Here is a 19,958-nt window from a genome sequence, read left to right as displayed (position 1 = left end):
AAAATTAATATCTATGTGTTTGGGGTTTTTTATCTAGGAGATTGATGATTATATTGTACAAGCAAAGGAACGAGGCTATGAGACGATGGTAAACTTTGGGCGGCAAGGTTTAAACTTAGCAGCTACTGCTGCTGTTACTGCAGCAGTGAAGGTAATTTTTTATTTCATTTTTTATCCAATGGCACCTTAGGTCAACAGATAAAGTAGGATGGCTTTTTTGTCGGATCATTACAAAATGTTGGCAGAATTTTGCTTTCTGTATATTTTCGTAATACTGGAAAGAACAAGTACCTAATTTTACAAGCATTTTTATGTATTTTCTATAACTAAGCATTTTGAAACTCTTAATTGAGCACAAAATGAGATCTAGTTAATAAGTAAAACATACCAGGAAATGTCATTTTGTCATAACTTTTCTACTTTATAACCTTAAAATAGTTTGAGTAAATCACTGTGAGTAAACATGACCAATCTTTCTTTCTCTGTCTCTGGTGTTCTCTCTCGGTGGCAATAACTTGGTAGGATTTCTGGCTTACTTCTGCACCCCTACTTCAACCAATTTGAGGTAACTGATTATTCAAAATAAGGCATGAAAAAATTCTGTTTTTAAAATTTGAGATTTTTCCTTAGCCAATACTAATGTCATGTGTTGTGTTTTGCAAGCCAAGTTATCAAATGAGTGCCTCTGTGAAAACTTGCATTGTGGCTTTTGGATTTCTTTGCATGTAGTAATTAGTGTGGTTTATTTTAAATGCGATAGCATAGTTGATTTTGGTGTGTAGCATATGGAAAGAAAACAGGCTTCAGACCCAAAAAGTGCTGAGTGTGACTTTCTAAATAACCATCTGCAATTTACTTAACTTCTGTATTTTTTAGTTGCTTCGTGTGTAAAATGGGGATAACATACCTATCTGTGAGAGCATAGTAGAAGCCCAGTAATATCTGTCTCAGTTCAAGGGAAAATTTGAGTTTGTTGCTATTAAGTTAAATTGAGACTAAACAGTATTCTAGCTTTTGAGTTAGGCTTTTTCAATTTAGTTATCTTGAACTAAGACAACAGTGCTATGGAAATAAATATTCTAGTTAAACAGTGATTTTATAAAATAGTAATGGTGAAAGGATGAAAAATGTCAAATGGAATTCCTAAAATGAGTCTTCTCTTTTCAGAATGATCTTTGGCTCAGATAGCCCAATTAATACGATCAAAAAGATAAAAAGTTGATGTTATATACTAGAAGTGATACATTGAGAATTAAGTAGAAACAGTAACTATACAGCACTATTGATTACCAGCACTTTAGTATAGATTGCCTATTATTGGCTTTTGAAGGCTTTTTAAAAGTATAAACAAATACTAAAATATCTATGTACTCAGCTTATTTAAGGACTATTTTCCATTTTAGAAGAAGTACATTTGTGTTTTTCTCACTTAATGAAAACACATTTCTGATTTCCTTATCTACTGAAAAAGATCATCCGGGAGATCCAACATTCAACAAGTAGGAATGCTACCAAGAGACAACAGATACAATTATCAAAGAAATAATACAATAATATTTCTCAGAACCGAAGGACATGAATCTCCATATTGAATGAGCCCAGAAAGTACCCAGCACAATGAATGTAAAAAACAACTAAGCCCGGGCTGTTGTGGCTCAGTGGATTGAGTGTCGGCCTGTGAACCAAAGGGTCACTGGTTCGATTCCCAGTCAGGGCACATGCCTGGGTTGTGGGCCAGGTCCCCAGTTGGGGGCGCGTGAAAGGCAAGCACACATTGATGTTTCTCTCCCTCTCTTTTTCCCTCCCTTCCCCTCTCTTTAAAAATAAACAAATAAAATCTTTTTTAAAAAAAGACTAAGTGGATCTACTCCTAAACAAGGTTATTACCGTATTATGCTGTGTATAATATGCTCTTTTTTGCCCAAATTTTTGAGGGAAAAATAAGGATGTACATTATATGTAGGTAGTACAAATTCCATATCTGTATAAATCTTTTTAATTCTTTTATTTATGCTTATGTGCTAAAAGTGTAACTCTAGAAAGCAGTAACAATATCCATATGTAAAATAATATCCTGGAATACAATAATTGGTTTTGTTACTAAATATAAGTAAATAAATAAATTTAAAAATTAAAATGAAAGATTATTTTCCTGAAAGTTTGGGCTAAAAACATAAGTGTACATTATACACAGTAAAATATTCCAAAACACCAGAGATAAGGAAGGAATTTTTAAAGATTCCAAGTGAAAAAAATGTGTCACATTCAAATGATCTAGAATCAGAAAGATGTCAATTTCTAACTAGTGGCAATGGAAGCTTGAAGATAGAAGACTGGTACTACCCAAGATACCATAATGATTTTCACCCTCAAATTCTGAAACAGTCAAGCTCTCAGTCACATGTCACCTTAAATTTATTTCTGTATTTTATCGTATCACCTTTTATTGTATTTTTGTATTTTAAGCATGCATAGTCACAAAACTGAACCTCTTGTGCATCCTATGTCAGGGGTGGGTATTCTTTGCCAAATTAGGGAATAATCCATGATCAAGGAAAACCCATGGGACCTGGGAAGTTGGGTATCCACCACAGAAGAAAGGTGACAGGAATTCCCAGAATGAGCACTACACTCCAGAGGACAGCCAGCTAGAATTGGATGTGGTGGGCAAAGGTTGCCAGAATCGGTGTCTCTGGGAAAAGTATGGAGATGAGAGTATCTGATAGGTTTAATGCTGTGCAGGAATGATACTTAAGTCATTCAGCACATGCTGTGACCAGTCAGAGGCCACGCTGGCTGTAGGTGGCAGCTGCACCTCTGCCCTGAGCACTGTGGGAAATGTAGTGGAGGCCACGTGAAGAAGGAGAGCATTGGACAACTAAGCAAATGAAATATGAAGAAGGGGTCATTGTAACTCTGGCAAAATTTACAATATAGAAGAAAGGAAATATAATAATAATAAAAGGAACTCAGTTCAGCAATGAATAGCATTTACATCATAATCATGAGGACACATTGTGGATTGCAACTGTGATTTTTCTCTATTGGAAGGATGAAGGAAAAAGAATAGGAGGTAAAAGAGGGTTAAAATCCTCATCTGCCATCTAGGAAAGTAGAGGGTGTTAACTGGTTGCCTACAGGGCAATTGAGAGGAGAATGGGACCAAGGGCTTGTATTTGTTTACACCCCAAAGAAGGTGCTTTCTGAATTTTTCACGTTTAAAAGCATCATTCCTTATGATTCTGCAGTGAAAAACTAAAACTTAAATTTCAACTTGAAAAATTGTTTATAAAATACAGACATTTTAGAACATTGTTTTGGGAAATACAGAAGCATACAGATCCCTTTTTTTTTCTCCTCACTTAAATATAGTTTATAATCCTCCTATTTTGTGAGGCACCCTCCTGTGTTTCATGACCCTTTTGTGGAATGTTTATTGTATTATGACTTAGGCTTACTACTCCCAAACTCTTTATGTAGGGAATCAGAAATCCCCAATATATTATCTTATTCTTATCCTCTCATCATTTATTTTTATTTTGTGCTTTTCTGCCATCAGTATTAGGATCCTATATATTTATTCAACATTCATTTATTTAATACCTACTATATGGTAGGTGCTGGGGATGCAGCAATGAATAAGATGGATGCAGTCTCTGCCCTCACAGGCTAAGTGTCTGTATTCACTCAGTGAAAATTCTATCTCATCATTGGTTCCTAAGAGCCTCCCTTGCCCTTCATTATCAAAATCAGCATTTTGTCACAGAAACACCTTTCTGTAGAAAGGCTATAAAAGCAATCCTATACCTATATTCCTCTGTCTCTTTTTGTGATTGTTTGTTATTATTTATATATTCAACAACTTGAAACCACCTCCTCCCTTCAGAGGCAGGAAACAGAGCATAAAATCATCTAAGTTACACTGCGAAACAAGCACTTGCCCCATAATTGGAATTCATTATGGAATATTTCCTTCTTGCTTGTAATGCCTTTATCCTTTTGTTAGCAAGATCACTGCATGTGAGGTAGCCGTTGCCACTCTCAGTGTGGGCACAGGAAGGTTCACTTCCACTCTTCTGGATTTTATTCATTAGAAATATTTGTTAAATATGCTGAACATAACGTAGTGGTAACACTATTTTCTTCAAGTAGTACTGGACCTATTTTAAAGTAGGTGAAATTAATTTCATCTCTGGAGATATCAAAAAAAGACACTGTGATGGAAGAATCACTGAACCAGACACTTCATACCAAGGAATAAATTGAAACTGAAATAAGAAATAGGTCAAGATTGAGGAAAAACTGCAAGAAAGCCAGTAGTAAGACTTGAGAATTATTTTAAAATTTTATAACATGTAGTTTGTTAAAAATATCTTTTAGACTAAAAATATTGGGACCCTTGGTGTGACCTTTAAATATTGGTAATGCCCCTGACTAGGTTTCCCAGGTTGAACTGCCAGAGCATGTTCAAGAGGAAAACAGGAATTTAATCAGAGGATTTATTGCACCGTAAAGCAATTTTCTGAAAATGTTACTCAGTTCTATGACCTCATTACCAGGCATCTGTTCACAAGGTCAGCGTACAAGTTTATTTTGGCTGAGCGAAGCATAAACATATGAAGGACTTTCAAGGATTTTGCTGAGGATGTTCAACATTCCATAGCTTTTCACGTGAGAAATGCAGGTGGCTTGTGTACAGATGAACAACACTACTGCCAGTCATATTAACCACCTCGTAGGTTTCTCTCTGGCAGCCTTGGGTGAATTCTTCAGCAGATATTATTTTCAAAAAATCAGTTATCACAGAAATTAGAGCCTTACAGGTAAAATTGATGAACTCCAGTTGACTTTAAGTGTTCATGATTAGGTCAAAGATCCTGACATCTTGCTATTTCAGTGGCATTTGATGATATTTATACTTACCAGTACTTGCTATTTGATGATATTTAACTGCTTATTAGTATTTTTTTTAAAAAAGCAATTGTTCAGACAATGGGAAAAAAAGGTCATGCTATTTTCCTATCATCTAGGAATCAGAATGTTATAATGAACATGGAATTCTCTAGCAGACAATTTATCTGCATTTTTTAGCCCTGATTCTGCTGTGAATTAACCATTGGATTTTAGACAAATCTGCACTGATCTTAAATATAAATTTTCTTTCCTATAAAACAAAGGGGTGAAACCTGACTTTTAAAACCCCTTATATCTCTAAGGATGGTTCTCAGTGTGGCTGATTTTGCCTTCCAATGGGCATTTGTAAGTGTCTGGAGACATTTTGGGTTCTCGCAACTGAGGGAGGGGGAGCTGCTTCTGGCACCTGGTGGGTAGAGGCCAGGGATGCTGCTTCATATCCTACAATGCACGGGACAGTTTCCCTAAAACAAAAAATTATCCAGCCCAAAATAGCAATAGTGCTGAAGTTGAGAAACTATGATGCTCTGAAAGTATGATGAATCAGAAAAAGCTAAAAGGATATATGTATAGGTGGTTTTAGTGGTAGATTATGAGTAATTTTTCTTTTGTGTATTTTTGTCTGTACAAATATTCTTTGATAAGTATATATTGTTTCACCTTAAAACCACTAAAATATATTCACTTAATGCAAATACAGTCAATTATATTCTGATCTTGATCAGAGTGTTGAATGTCCACAGGGAAAAGAGATTTCCAAAAAAACTAGGACTAAGCCTTATCTGCAATTATAATGTAATATGTCAAGGATCAACAGAATTAGAGTTTAATGGCTATTTATTATTGAACAGTAAAGTAAGAATTGTTCTGTAAAAGATTGTTTATATGCTTGTAAGCTTATAAAGCTTTACTAATTGTAATTTTAAACTCTTAATTAAAATGTAAAAATAATAAATGTTTTATACAAAGATGCTGAAAAGCACAGTAAATTCCCCTTATTTAACACAAAATATAGTAATTTTAATGTGATGTTTGACCACGAAATGCAGTTGCTTCAACAAAGGCAGAGTTATTTGGGTGTAAAAAGTTAGAATTAGTCATATGCGCAGGGTCCCTTTTTACACGTGCCAGCCACATACCTAGACACTTGAGTAACATTCAGATGTCCTGGTGCCCTTGGTTGTAAATAAGAGCTCTGTATGGAGACAGCTCAGGGGCTTGTTCTCAGCTGAAGTATTGTTCCCAGAGCTTCATAGTGCTCGATCTGGATGCAGCCCTTCCATCCAGCCAACCTCTACGGTGTTCTCAGCTTCTTAAATGGGTGTTCTGGGCCCACCCCAGTTTAGACCCTAAGAACTTTGAGCCACTGAAGGGTTTAGGAACATTTCTGCTAATGACCAGTCTTAATATAAAGTATTCAACAGGATACTTCCTAACTACTTTGCCTTTTACATTCTTATCATAATCTTTCTGTTACTTTCTCTTTGATTTATAGGACTGTTTTTAACATACACAGTGTACATACAGTTCTGCAAAAATAGGATGTAAAATGCTGGGATATAGAATATCCTTATGGATGGTAACTCTCTCCTTATCAACTAAGACTGATGTTTCCACACATATTTTCCTCCTTGACTAGAACCTTTCTTCATTTTTCTTATATTTTTGGCTTAATGTTATATAGAGCAAATAGAAGAAAATAAACAAAGCATTATTACTTTGAACAAAACCTCAATACCTCTTAACATTGTTGTTGACAAATGACTATAATGTCCTATATGTGCCCTCAAAATCGATAAAGTTTTTCTTTTAATTAACAGAGCAAGGAATTAGATGTAGGAAAAATGAGTAGGAAATGAATCAGAAATTTTTATTATGCATCTCATTACAACTAAAATTTCACTATACCAAGTATGACTGATTTTACAATATTAAAGAAATTGTTGAAAAAATTAAAAAATCACCCATCCCATCTGCCTGAACATTACACTGTTCATTTTTGCATATTTTCTCCTGTCTCCTGCATATCTGTAATCATATTATGCATGTGATTTAGAATTCTGAAGTAGAGGAGAAGTATTTCTACTTATTTTATTACAAACATAATTCCTTTATCAATAGACTGTGCTAAAGATATAAAAACTGGAAGGAATAGATCTGCATTTAGCTGTAATGATTTTATAATTAGACCTCTGTTTGAACACTTAAAACTTATATATATTTTTTAAGTTCACAATACTGCATTAATTTTCTTTCCTTATTTGCTCTATTTTGGGCCCATAAGAAAATACACAGCAGAAAGTTTTGATTTTTCAAAGTGATAATGGCCATTGAAGTGTTGGAGATCCTCAAAAGGGGTACTCGGCCTTTTTTGCTTTTCCTAGTCTTTCGTGAAACCTTGAAGAGATTGATAACACTTAGGGCTATACAGTTGGTTACTCAAGAGCTACTTTAAAATCTATGGTGTAAATAGATCAGCCAGATACCTCAGAGTAGGTCCTTGCTTACCTTCATTTTAAATCTGAAGCAAACCTGTGATGGATGGTGTAATCCACCTATGTAGATCACCCATGACCATACCTGTAGTTCGCTACTAAACCTCTCTGCATAAAGAGGCAAGTGTTTACGTTTAAATAAGCTGCTGTCTATGGAGAACTCTAGCAATCAAGAGTAATGAAAAAGTAGGCATAAAAAGAGTAGTTTAATTATTACCTGCTCAATATCAGTTCCATACCAGGTACGTTAGAAGAATAGAATCCTAAGATTTATCCATCTCTAGTTTATTAAAACCTTGTTCCGGAGGAAAAATATACACAGCACAACAACAGAACTAACAGTGAGTTCATTTGTGAGGAATGCCTTAAGTAACGAGTTGATTTTACTCAAACATACCAAAGTTTTTGAATGATACAAAGCTAGACTGATTCAGTGGCACTTTGACTCATTTACATTCTGAGATGTACTATCTTGAGTAAGCGTTTGGGAGTTACAGCCAGACTTGGAAATTGTACCTGAGTCAAGTAGAAGGTATCATCGATGAATGAGTATGCCTTTTATTCTTTGTTTAACAGTACGTAAAAGTCAAGAATTTTTGAGAGAGGGCACAGAAACACAGAGGTGGGATAAAGAAAATGACGGTTCTGAGAAAACAAGGCATTTGTTTCAGACGACCAACTGGTCACTTCCTTTTAGTATGTGTCTGAAATCTTCTGTGAGCCATCTGCTTAGTAAGTAAATGATAGCTGATAAAGAGGAAAAAAGTATAATGAATTAAACCATGTCAAGAATGTTTAAAAATGTGAGGAAGCCAGTTATTTTTATTGAGGATATAGATCCCTTAATAATTCCTTTTCACAATTTAAAAAAAAATACAGTATAACTACAAAGCTTAAGTGGAGTAAGATGTTTGCTTGGTTTCTACATTGTAGATCACTAACTCAGAGTAGCTAGCTGAATGAAGATGTTTTTCTTCAGTGTAAAATGCATGTTAACAGTAATACTCAAATGTTTGTATTGCCATAGACTTTGGAATTTAGAGATAAACATTTATGGACAAGTTTCTACAGTAACTTTATAACTAGAGGTAGTCATAAATTGACATGTGTGAGAAGAAGAAATAAATGTAAAAAAAAAACCATTAAAAGAGTATTTTTAATCCAGCCAGGAATAAGAAATGCATCATCTAAATGCCATGAAAATTTTCAGTGTGTAAATTTGTAATTTTTTTTTCTTCTTTACAAAACTTTATACTTTGAGGGGAAATCTAGGTGTGTTTGAAAGTATCAGAAGTACTCCTTTCAGAGCTGTGCAATGATGTACTCATTGAACATTCTGCAGTGATAGAAATGTCCTAAATCTGCATTATCGAATACAGTAGCCACTAGCCGCATGTGTCTGTTGAGCATGTGAAATGTGGCTAGTGCAATTAAGGAACTAGATTTGTAGTTTATTTATTTTTAGATAATTTAAATGTAAATACCCACATGTGTTTAGTGTCCACCATATTGTTAAGATGACTTAAAGTCAAATTGTATAGTAGTAGATATGCCTTGCCAGATAATGCATTTGTTAACTGATTGTCATTTTGTATCCAAGATTGTTAGGCTTTAAAATTTATTTTTCACTCTGTTCTAGGTAAGCGATGTTACCACTTCTGGCTTCGTTTAGCTTAAAACTGTATCTCTCTTACTTTAAAATGTTTTTCTAAATCGTAATCTTAACTCCCAAGTGCTAGCTTTAAGATAGATAAAAATTATGGGTGCTATTTACTCCTGAGGGTAAGCTTGTCATACATTTTTTTACACTTTAAATATAAACCTGAAATGTTTGGGGTTGGAATGTACTGATGTTTACAATTCACTTTGAAATGCATTAAAAATTGTTTGATGATGGATACGTGGTAGATATGTGATAAAGAAAATAAAGCAAAATGTAAAAAGTGTACTTTTTTTCCTTGGATTTCTCACCTCTCTGTTAAATAGAGCCAAGGGGTAATAACGGAGCGATTACGGAGTTTGAGTATGCACGATCTAACAGCTATCCCAGGGGATGAGCACGTGGGACAAAGACCATACCAGCCTCTACCAGAAACAAAAAAGAAAAGCAAGCCAGCCTCCAGTGAATCAGCAGGTGTGCTCCTTTAACATTTCATTCTTTCATAATTGGGATTTTGAGTCAAGATGTGTAGTAAAAAAATTCTTGGCAACTCTGAATTTGGGCAGACAAAATTTAAGCTTATATTTTTGAGTTTTACACTTAACTATAGTTAGTGCATGCCTTTTGTTGACTTTGGAGATAATCCAACTAAGAAAGTAGCAGTCGTCTTTTATACTGCCATATATTTTTAGAAGCCATGGGTGTGGTTACCACCACTAGTACTAGTTCTGACCTGTGGTCAGTACTCTTTCTCCTTAAACTATAATGAACTTACAGAGTTTCATAATTAAACATTCTTTAATGCAAGTGCTGTGAACAAATAAGGATATTGACTCAAGAGATAAAAAGTTTTAAGTAGGTGACAAAAGATGACTCAATTTTAAAATAGGATTATTCCAATGGAAATTGTGTTGCAATTACATGTATTTCTAGTTCAAGAACTAACTTGTAGGCATATTCTAATGTAAATTATGAGCATGTCATAGTTGATATATTCTAAACTTTAATCTTTAAAAATGTTATCTTATACATAAATAAAAAAGACATACTTCTTTAGTTATTTTGTCACATATAAGAAAGTTTTAGCTCAAGGCTTAGCTAAGAACTAAGATATTCGGGACGTGTGTTATTAATGTATTAAGTCCATAAGGTACAGGGCTAATTCATCTTGTTTTTTGCTGGGTTTATTTTTTCAGGTAGATTTCTTTTGAGGAAGATTAAAAATCATCCTTTATAATTAAAACCAATTTGAAAAATAAAATACTAGTCTCTTCTTATAGAGGAAAAACAGTGGCCCTTCTTCTAAGTTCTCCTTAGAATAAATAACTTTACCAAGTTGGTAGATAATATCTCAGAGGTAGTAATTATAGCATTGACCATTGATTAGGGTAGTAATATCCTTAAGGGTGAGGAACCATTGAACTTTGAACCATCATTCTTAATACATAAATAATGTAAAAGTAGTTTCTACTATATGCATTTTCTTAACATGCACCTAAAAATCAGGTATACTGATTTTGTTTATAGGGTCTGCTGTATTATTTAACTGATTTGGACTAGTTATTTGACTCCTTTATCAGTAATTTATTCATAATTATACCTTAGAATTGGTTAATAATTATATTCCAATTAAAGTAAGATTTTATATAGGAAGACCCCTGACATTATTTTTATGATATTCATCTATTAAATTTAAAATGGTGTGACTAAAAATATTTTAAGATAATAACGTGCTATGTAGTTCTTTTGTTTAGTTCAAACCATGAAATGGAAATAAACAAAGACATAAAATACAAAGTGGTACGGTACAAAAAGGGTATTTGTTCAGTTATGAAATTAAAATTTTAATATGCATTACTTTGCCCAGTTTCCTACAGAATAGTATATATTTGAGCTTTCTTTCCTTAAGAAAAAATTAAACCAAAACTTTTTCTATTGACGATATTTTTAGTAAAGTAGGTCCCAGGAGAGGAATAGGTGAAGAGAAGATAATAATAGATAATCTAGAGAGACATGAGACCAGATATACATGGAAATTTATCAAATGAGGAAGGTGACCTCTCAGATTGGTAGTAGAAAGGCAGATTTAAAAAATGGCGTTAAGCCCTGGCCAGTGTGGCTCAGCTGGTTGGAGCATGGTCCTCTAAAATGAAAGGTCACAGGTTTGATTCCAGGCCAGGGCACATACCCTGGGTGTTGGTTCAATCCCTGATCTGGGCACATGGGAGAGGGCAACCAGTTGATGTTTCTCTCTCATGTCAACTTCTCTCGAGCACGCGTTCTCTCCCCCCACCACCTCTCCCTCTCTCTCTCCTCCTCCCACCCTCTCTAAGAAAAAATACCAATGACAAAATGCCCTCTGGTGAGGATGAAAGAAAAAAAGTGGCGTTAGGATAACTGCTAGGCTTAGAAGGTTGATGTTTCTCTCTCACATCAATGTTTCTCTCTCTCTCTCTCTCTTTCCCCCCTTTCTGCTCTCTCCCTCCCTTCCTCCCTCTCTTTCTAAAAGCAATGAAAAAATGTCTTCAGGTGAGGATTAAAAAAATAATAAAAAAACATAAAACTACCAAATAGGGGGAAAAGCTCCACATGATAAAAACAACTCTAAGAAACATTTTTGTTTCATGTTACAGGCAAAGGATTCAGACTATAACAATCTAAGAACCCTTACAAGCCAATTATCATCAATTTTATCAAAGAATACAGCTGACCAATCAATACATGAAAAAGATATTTAGCCTTACAGGTAGTCAAAGAAATAGTAAACTAAAATCATAATAATAGTAATTTTTGTTCACCAGATTGGCAAAAAAATTTTAATTAATAGTGCTTTGCATTGTAACTATCCTAGTTGTCTGTTGCTGCAAAATAAATCAGCTCCAAACAGTAATTTTTTTAAAATCATGATCAGTAGTTTTGTTAAGGAATCTGGAAGTGATTGGGTTCAGCAAGGCAGTTTTTGTCCAGGGTCTTATGCATCTACATCCAAACAGCAGCTGGAGCTGGAGTCATAATCTAAAAGGCTTCTTCACTTACATGTCTGCTGTTTGAGCTGGAGAGAGTCAAACAGCTGCTGGCTAACAATTAAGCCTTCCCCAGCATTTCCCTGTCTGTGCGTGGTCTCTGAGGATCATTGGACTTCTTACCGGCAGCCGAAGGCTCCCAGATCCAGTGAATGTCCCAAGAGAGAAGTGTCAGAATTTGTGGACATGTTTTAAAACCACCACAGCAAGCATTGTTGGAAAACAAACATTCTCATATACTTCTTCTAAGAGTTTAAAGTGGAATAATCCTTTTGGATGACAATCTGGCAATAATTATTACAATTTACTCTCTTTAACTCAGCAAGAAACTTCTAGAAATATGCCATAAGGAAATAATCAGACAAGGGTTCAAAGATATATGTATAAGAATGTTTATCTCATTGTTTACAGTAACAAAACATTGGAACAAACCAATTATGTAAGGAAATGGTTGAGCAAAAAGGTGGTTTTTAGCCATGAAAAATAATAGTTAATCTATACTTACTGACATGAAAACAACCAGATTGTGGGAGAATATACAATAACAATGAAACAGCATGTGTTATAATCCTATACTATAGAGACATAATAGATAGATTACATTATCTAGTAGATAGAATACATTAATATATGTAAAAGTTATTTTTCAAATGTATCTACATAGTGGAGGGTCTAGAAGGACATTACTATAACATTAACAGTATTTAGATCTGAGTGGTAGATTTTTAATGATATTTTTAATTCAACCTATTACTCAAAATTAGAAATAAAACAATAGCATTCTCCCTTTGGAAAAATAATTAAGTACTCATTTTTTTAATCATGATTATTTTTCTATTTCATTTACTCCCAAAACTTCTCAAGAAAAAAATATTGATTAGTTTTTAAGTGTGGGAATTGCATTTACATTGCAAAGTCTGTTTACTGGTTCGTATAATCAATACACATATCTCAGAAGCTCTGATCGTTCACACATCAAACTCAAATATCAAGAAAAGTGGATCCCTTTTGAAAGCTCTTCATGACCTGCTCCAAGCAGTTCGAGGTTACCATATCAATAGGAGCCCTTCTGTTTTGATGAAATTATTTAAATTTGCATGTTGTCATTACAGGGAAAAAAGAGCTCCCTGCAAATGCTTTCTTTGAAGGAAATGGACGCTTTGAACATGATGTTCACGTGCCTTGAATGAACATCACATTTTGATAAGTGGAAGTATGTTTTCTGCAGAGAACCTGCTGCTCCCGTATTAGTTACAAGTGGTTCAATATGGTTTCAATACCAGCACATAAAGAGATTTTTTGTTTGTTTTAGGTACTTTACATATTTACTTAATCCTTAAGATGACTTTGCAGGTTCACTATTTTATCTTTACTTTGTAAATGAATAAACTGAGACTTGAGGAGATTAAATTACTTATTAAAGGCTATACATACTCAGTGACGGAAATGAGGTACTTAAGGCTCCTAAAAGAGTAATTTTTACTCTTTTAATTTATAAAGAGGCTACACTTAGTGAGACAGTTGGGCTGGAACCATGAATACAAATAATTGGAGCAGGAAGGGACCTCAGCGATGCTTTAGTCAAAGACGGCAAGTAGGTGACATGCCTCCTCCCGGCGCCCGTGCTCACGGCGCAGGCGCTGCTGACGGACTGTGGCGTCTCCCACACTGGCCCAGACTCCCACTTCACACAGGGGCCCAGACAGCTGGCTCAGGGTTGGCATTGACACAGCCACCGATGCATCATCTCCTCTATCCCACCACCTTACCAGGTAGGAAAACAGACCTAGAGAAAGGCACGACTCACTCTGGGCTTCACAACTAATAGATGACAAAGTACTCATTCCTCCTCACTTGGGTCAGGACTCCTTCCTCCACAGTAGCTAACGCTCTCCCCAAGTCAAACTTTCAGTGATTCTGCATTTACATTAATACGTGCAAACACAAGTGCCTGGTACATGCTAAATGTTGGATCAATATTGGCTATTATCATAATAAGGAGAGAAGACTTAAAATATGCCAACCCTAAGATGTACAAACGGAATCAAATCAGGTCACTTTGCAAAAAAATCTGCTAGTTTTCTAAAATGGTTACCGAGCTGTGGGCTGAAGCTAGACAAACCGCGGCAGCCTTGGCCCAGGCCCCGGCAGCACAGGCTCCTCATTCTTTGGTCCCCTGCCACTGCTCCTCAGGAATATGCTCTGGAAGACACCATGCTGAGTGCTCTCTCCAGTCTAGATCGATGATGTAAAGCAGCCGACCTTCCCAACGCCTTTGTGTGGTGCCGGCAGTATCCCACTAGCTTTACCTTGCCCGGGCCCGGCAGAACCATAAACCATTTAGCCAGCTACCTCCCTGAGTTCCCGCTTGATTTGGCACCCAGATTTGGGTTTCTCTCCTAATCTCAGGTTTCCCTCTTCTCCATAGACTTTTAAATACTCGCATAACATTGATCAACATTATTTCCAGCACTCACAGCAAAATTTTCATACATACTCATTTCCAGGTATTAAGGGGAATAGAAAATGTGTATTTTAATGAGGATATTTGGCTTGACTCCTCTCTTTTGGATGCAGGGATTGGTTTACTAGTTGCTAAATTAAACTTAGTCATTCCAGCCCCCAAATTTGGCTACCTTCTCTGTCCTCACCCCTTGGACTTTGTCATCTCTGACCTCCCATACTGCAGTAACTTCACTCTTTCAGATTCATCCACCTCTGACTTATTCTCCCTGAAGTGTAAGAAGAATCTTCTAAAGAACCCAAATCTAATCATGTCACCCTTCTTTTTAACATGCTTCAGTGGCTCCCCATTGCTGTCTGAGGAAATCAAAACTCAATAACATGTGGTGTATTAGCTCCCTGGACTTGTTCCCACTCCAGCATGTGCTCGCCATATAGAATCATAAGCCTTACAGGATTTGGCTTAGTAACCACCTCCGACAAGAAGTCTTCTTTCACTACCAACTCCCCCACCCCAGACTAAGTTAATTCTCTTACTGTATGCTCCCATAGCACTTTGTTTTTGTCTTCTACCGGTGGCATCTCTTACAGCAGGGGTCCCCAACCCGCAGGGGCAAAGACTGGTATGTCAGTGGCCTGTTAGGAACCCCACCGCACAGCAGGAGGGAAGCAGCGGGCAGGAGAGCCGAGCTTCACTGGCATTACCGCCTGAGCTCCGCCTTTTGTCCCTCCACCGCCCGCCCACCCACCACCCCACCGTGGAGAAATTGTTTTCCATGAAACCTGTCCCTGGTGCCAAAAAAGGTTGGGGACTGCTGTCTTATAGGACTGTAAGGCCCAGTAGAGTCCATTTCCCCCATTGGCCCATGGAACTATAAGTTTCTTAGGGTAGAAAACGACAGTTGTGTTTTTCTCATCATTTTATCTCTGTGATTTAACACACTGCCTCACACATAGTAGAATTTTTAAAAATATCTGTAGAGGGAAGAATGACGTCATCACTTTCACTGAAACTATAATTAGAAAGCTAATAAGGTTTTTTGAACTGACATTAGGAAACAAAGAATAAGATTTATATATAATCATTTTATGATTGAAATTCCAATTCTAATCATATAAAACAAGAGGCAATTAAAATAGCAAGGGCCATGTTTTTTGAACTGTATAGTCTTATGCTTCATTTGTGGATTTATAGAACTTTCTGGTCATAGATGCTTCTGTTCTGACTCTCTTAATTCCTCATTCTCTGTTTTCTCTTAGGTTTTTGAGATTAGGATTGAGAATATTATGTAGGCAGTAACAATAGAGAAAAATCTAGAAATGATAACCTAAAAAGATTTGTTCTAGTTTATTGTCCCCAATTGTAGAAGTAATATAATTTTTTAATTTTTTATTTGTTTTAGAGAGAGAGAGAAACATAATTTGTTATTCCACTTACTTATACATTCATTGGTTGCTTCTTGTATGTGCCCTGACCAGAGATCAAAACAGCAATGTTGGTGTATCGGGGTGACACTGTAACCACCTGAGCTACTTGGCCAGGGCAGGCAGAAGTAATACAATTTTTAAAATAAATATTTGGCAAATTTTTTTAAAGGATAAATGAACGTAAAATCACCCAAAAGCCCACTTCCAAGAGATGCCATGGTTTCGCTTTTATGTTTTTTCTTCATTTGTTTCTACACGTACATTTTTTCCCCACTTAATATTGCACCACAAGTGTTTCTCTATCCGTTCCCCAGGCAACAGGCCTCCTCACGGTTCTTCCAAGCGGTCATGCTTCCCCTGCCCTACCGCCTTTGCACATGCTGTCTCTTCTCCCTGGAACACACTCACTTGGACTGCAGGAAAACAAAGGAACTCGGCCTCAATAACGACTGATTCTACTCTTGAATCCTTCCTAATCTCTAGCCTACAAGTCTGGCAGCATAAAATTGTACTAGCTTAATATAGAAAGATGTTTATCTTATTATGTGCTTGCTTATTATACAAAGATGTTTATCTTATTATGAGACTGAGAAGCTTATTAAAATCCTTTGTGGTTTGCTTAGTGAGTCTTAAGTTACACATGTCCTGGGAGAGCAGATTAATGAACATTTATTTAGTATATTTTTCTTCATATGCAAGAAATCCATTTTTTGTCCCATTCTGATCCTGGAAAATCTGCTACTTTTTTCTCCCCTTAAGATTCAGGAATTTTGTTCCTTTTTAATAGAGTTTGAAATTTCATGGGAACTTGTAACCTCACCTCTGTCTTTATAACCTGCCTAGTTCCCCTAGGAACCTAGTTCTGGTTCCCTTAGACTTGGGTCCCTCTTTTGCCCCTTCCAGGCGGTGGGTCTCAAGGTGTAAGCCCTAAGCCAATAGCATAAGCATCAACTGGGAATTTGTTAAAAACAAGTTAGATTCTCAGTTCACCTCCGGCCCAGCAATCTGTATTAACTAACAAGTTCCCCAGGTGACTAATAATCGGCTAAAATTTGAGAACATCTGCTTCAGGAATAGGAACGTTCTGGTCCCTGAATCCCAATGTCAGGATACCCTCAGACTTCCTGACAGTAATTAGCCTGACTGCCTGGAAGTTTGCATATTTGCTAATGTTAAGTCTTTGTAGCTACACTGAGCAGCCTATTTGCACACAAGCACAATCTCTTACTGCCTTTTCTGGTGCTGCCTCTTTTCTTTGACTAACATCTGTCACCATAGCCTGTGGTGTTTTTAATTACTCTAGCCTGTCTGTCTGTGCTTTATGTCAGCAGCTGCAGCAGTGTTGGTTTAACATCAGTATCACTTGCCCCCAGTGAACCTAACTTGCCCAAAATTCTAGCTCTTTTGGGTCTTATATGACTCCGTAAGTTCACCCTGCCATTCCCAATATTGACAACAGTTTTGACACATGATGTGGGGAAAACCCTAATTCCTAATTAAAGTCAAAGGTACAAACAACAGACTAAAACAGAGAATTGCTTAGGTTATTTAGAATTCAGGAAAAGGAAAAAACGCAGAAAGAGATTTTTCACTATGTATCTCTTTTTATTCTTTGACTTTTGAACAAGATCAATGTTACCTACACTAAAATAATTATTTTTATTCTGAAAAATGCATAGTAAAAAAGAATGATCAGGGAAAACTTCCTGAAAGAAATGAGTTGTGAGCTTCATTTAGAATAGTGCGAAGGGCAAAGATTAATGATGAAGGGTAGGGAGTGCATTACAGATGAGAAAGGGAGAGGAGTAACCGAGTAAATGCAGACCATGCAGAGATCTGCAGAGTTAAGAGGCGGCACTGACTGGTATCTTTTAACCAAAACATGCTGGTTTTGACAACTCATTTAGATTATGGAATTTCACTGAAAGACGGAGATGAGAAAACAGATGAAGAAGCGAGTGGGCCATATTCAGATGATGAGATGTTAACACACAAAGCGCTTCGAAGATCACAAAGCATGAAATCTGTGAAAACCGTGAAAGGCCGCAAAGAGGTTAGTCAATTAGAGAGCTGTTTTCTTAATGATTAATATTAAAGGATTTCCCTGCTGCAATATCATTCAGGATATTAGTGACCCATAAATAAAGGTTTGGAATGGTAGACCTACAGTTATATTTAAAATTCTTTATTCAGATCAGATATATTAGCATCTCTGAAAATTTTCAAAATGGTAAATTCCTAGTCTTCCACTATACATAGGTAAATGGTATTCTTGCATAGCAAATGATATGGCTGTCATGAATACCCAGTGCCAGCCCTACTCATAAGCAAAGAAAGCAAAAAAATTAGCTACCTAGTTTTGCTTTGAACCAACTCTACATGAGGATTAAATAGTAAAAATTTATCTATAATTAATTATATGTTGTCTTTGTGCTCAGAAAGCAGTGGAGGATTCCAGCAAATGGCCTCAGATTAATTACTATGAGCAGTGTACCAAGCAAAGCATAAGTAATAACAGTTAGTATTTCTGTTATTAGGGATAATAATCTGTAACATATATCCAACATGGAACCATCTATATTTTTTAGTATATAAATGGTGTTGTCTTTTGAGTACACATTTATAGGATATATTCTTTTTATCAGAAAAGTTAAAAATTATTGCTGTGATTATGAACTATTAAATCTTATATAATTTCAAAAAGTAATAATATAATTTGTAATAATAACACATTTCTCTCTTCAGGTGCGGTATGGGTCACTAAAATATAAAGTGAAGAAGAGACCACAGGTGTATTTTTAGTATATACACTTCAAGTGTCCCTAGACAAATTATGCTAATACATCAATTTTTTTTCTAACATTATATATTCAGGATTTACACATTAAAATAATTCTTTAAGTTGTGGTGGTGATAGGGTTTATTTTCCTTAATTTAAATACTTTTTTTATTTCTTTAACAATTACTTTCAAATGTTGACTACTAAAGGTAGTTATGCAAAATATATATATCAGAAATAATAGAAAATTGTGTTACCTGTTTTTAAATTCATCAGAAACATGGAATGCCTGGGATATAAGAGGAAGCACATACCCACAGTATACTTGAAAAGAGTCTTTTTATGGTTCAAGATACATCAGTCTTTGTGTTATTGTATTGTTTACTGCCATTTATGTTATAGCTATCACATGGAGATAGTAATTAAATAGGCCTCTAATCCAGCAGTGATAGCACAGGGCATAATGTGAGATAAAGTATGTTTTATACTTTAAATTTTTACTTTTTTAATACTTTGTAGTGTTTCCACCATCAGCTGAAAGTTTTCAAAACAGATGTTTGAAAACCAGGTATCCACATAGCACTTTTATTCCTGACTAGTTTTGCACACTTGAAAATTGTTTACTTATTTTATGACTGTACGTTTTAAGTTTTACTGACACTATCTTTATTATTTGTCATACTCTGACAAGTCAAATTTATGCCTTGAATTACATCATCTCTTTTCCTGTGGGTTCCATTTGTTAAATTTGCTTGATTTTGATAGTATAAAAATACAGCTAATTATTCAGTTTTAATTATCTTCTTTACAGATAAGAAATTATTTAAGTCATTAACCAGTTTTCTATATTTGTCTATATATTGTAGTTGAACTCAGCATCTTTTTATTAACATTGGTTACATTCTCAGATTTTAAAAGTGGTAGCTTTTGTGAAATAGAGTCAGAGACCAGTATAGCACTTAGGTCTTCTCTAATTCATGAGAATATCTAACAGCCAATCTATTCACTAGCTTGGCACTTATATGTGCTGCTGATTTATAAACCTGGCATTAACTAGAATAACTTGGATCATTTCTTTTCTGGCTGAAATAATTTCCTGAAGATAGTTGCCAATGGAAAATGAGGATGTTGTTAATAACACATATTAGTAGCTACTAGAATAGATATTAGAAAAATATCATTTTTTTAATCCAAGA

The 19,958-nt window shown here is 35.5% G+C and overlaps 1 protein-coding gene across 2 annotated transcripts in view; it reads left to right on the top strand.

Moving 5' to 3' along the window:
• REEP3 (receptor accessory protein 3) overlaps positions 1 to 19,538 on the top strand; it is a 77,998-nt gene extending 58,460 nt beyond the window's left edge. For both annotated transcript variants that reach the window (XM_054572729.1, XM_054572730.1), the window contains 4 exons: positions 38 to 151; positions 9,396 to 9,543; positions 17,891 to 18,036; positions 18,729 to 19,538. In XM_054572729.1, coding sequence (XP_054428704.1) covers positions 38 to 151; positions 9,396 to 9,543; positions 17,891 to 18,036; positions 18,729 to 18,785 — 465 coding nt within the window. In that variant the 3' untranslated portion in view covers positions 18,786 to 19,538. The remainder of the gene's footprint in view (positions 1 to 37; positions 152 to 9,395; positions 9,544 to 17,890; positions 18,037 to 18,728) is intronic.
• The last annotated feature ends 420 nt before the right edge of the window (positions 19,539 to 19,958 follow it).

Source organism: Pteronotus mesoamericanus, unplaced genomic scaffold, assembly GCF_021234165.1.
Source record: "Pteronotus mesoamericanus isolate MK-2021 breed Mesoamerican mustached bat unplaced genomic scaffold, CSHL_Meso_final contig_24, whole genome shotgun sequence".
NCBI classification, from domain to species: domain Eukaryota; kingdom Metazoa; phylum Chordata; class Mammalia; order Chiroptera; family Mormoopidae; genus Pteronotus; species Pteronotus mesoamericanus.
Note: the sequence above shows the minus strand (reverse complement) of the source record. Positions and strands in the feature narration are given on the sequence as shown.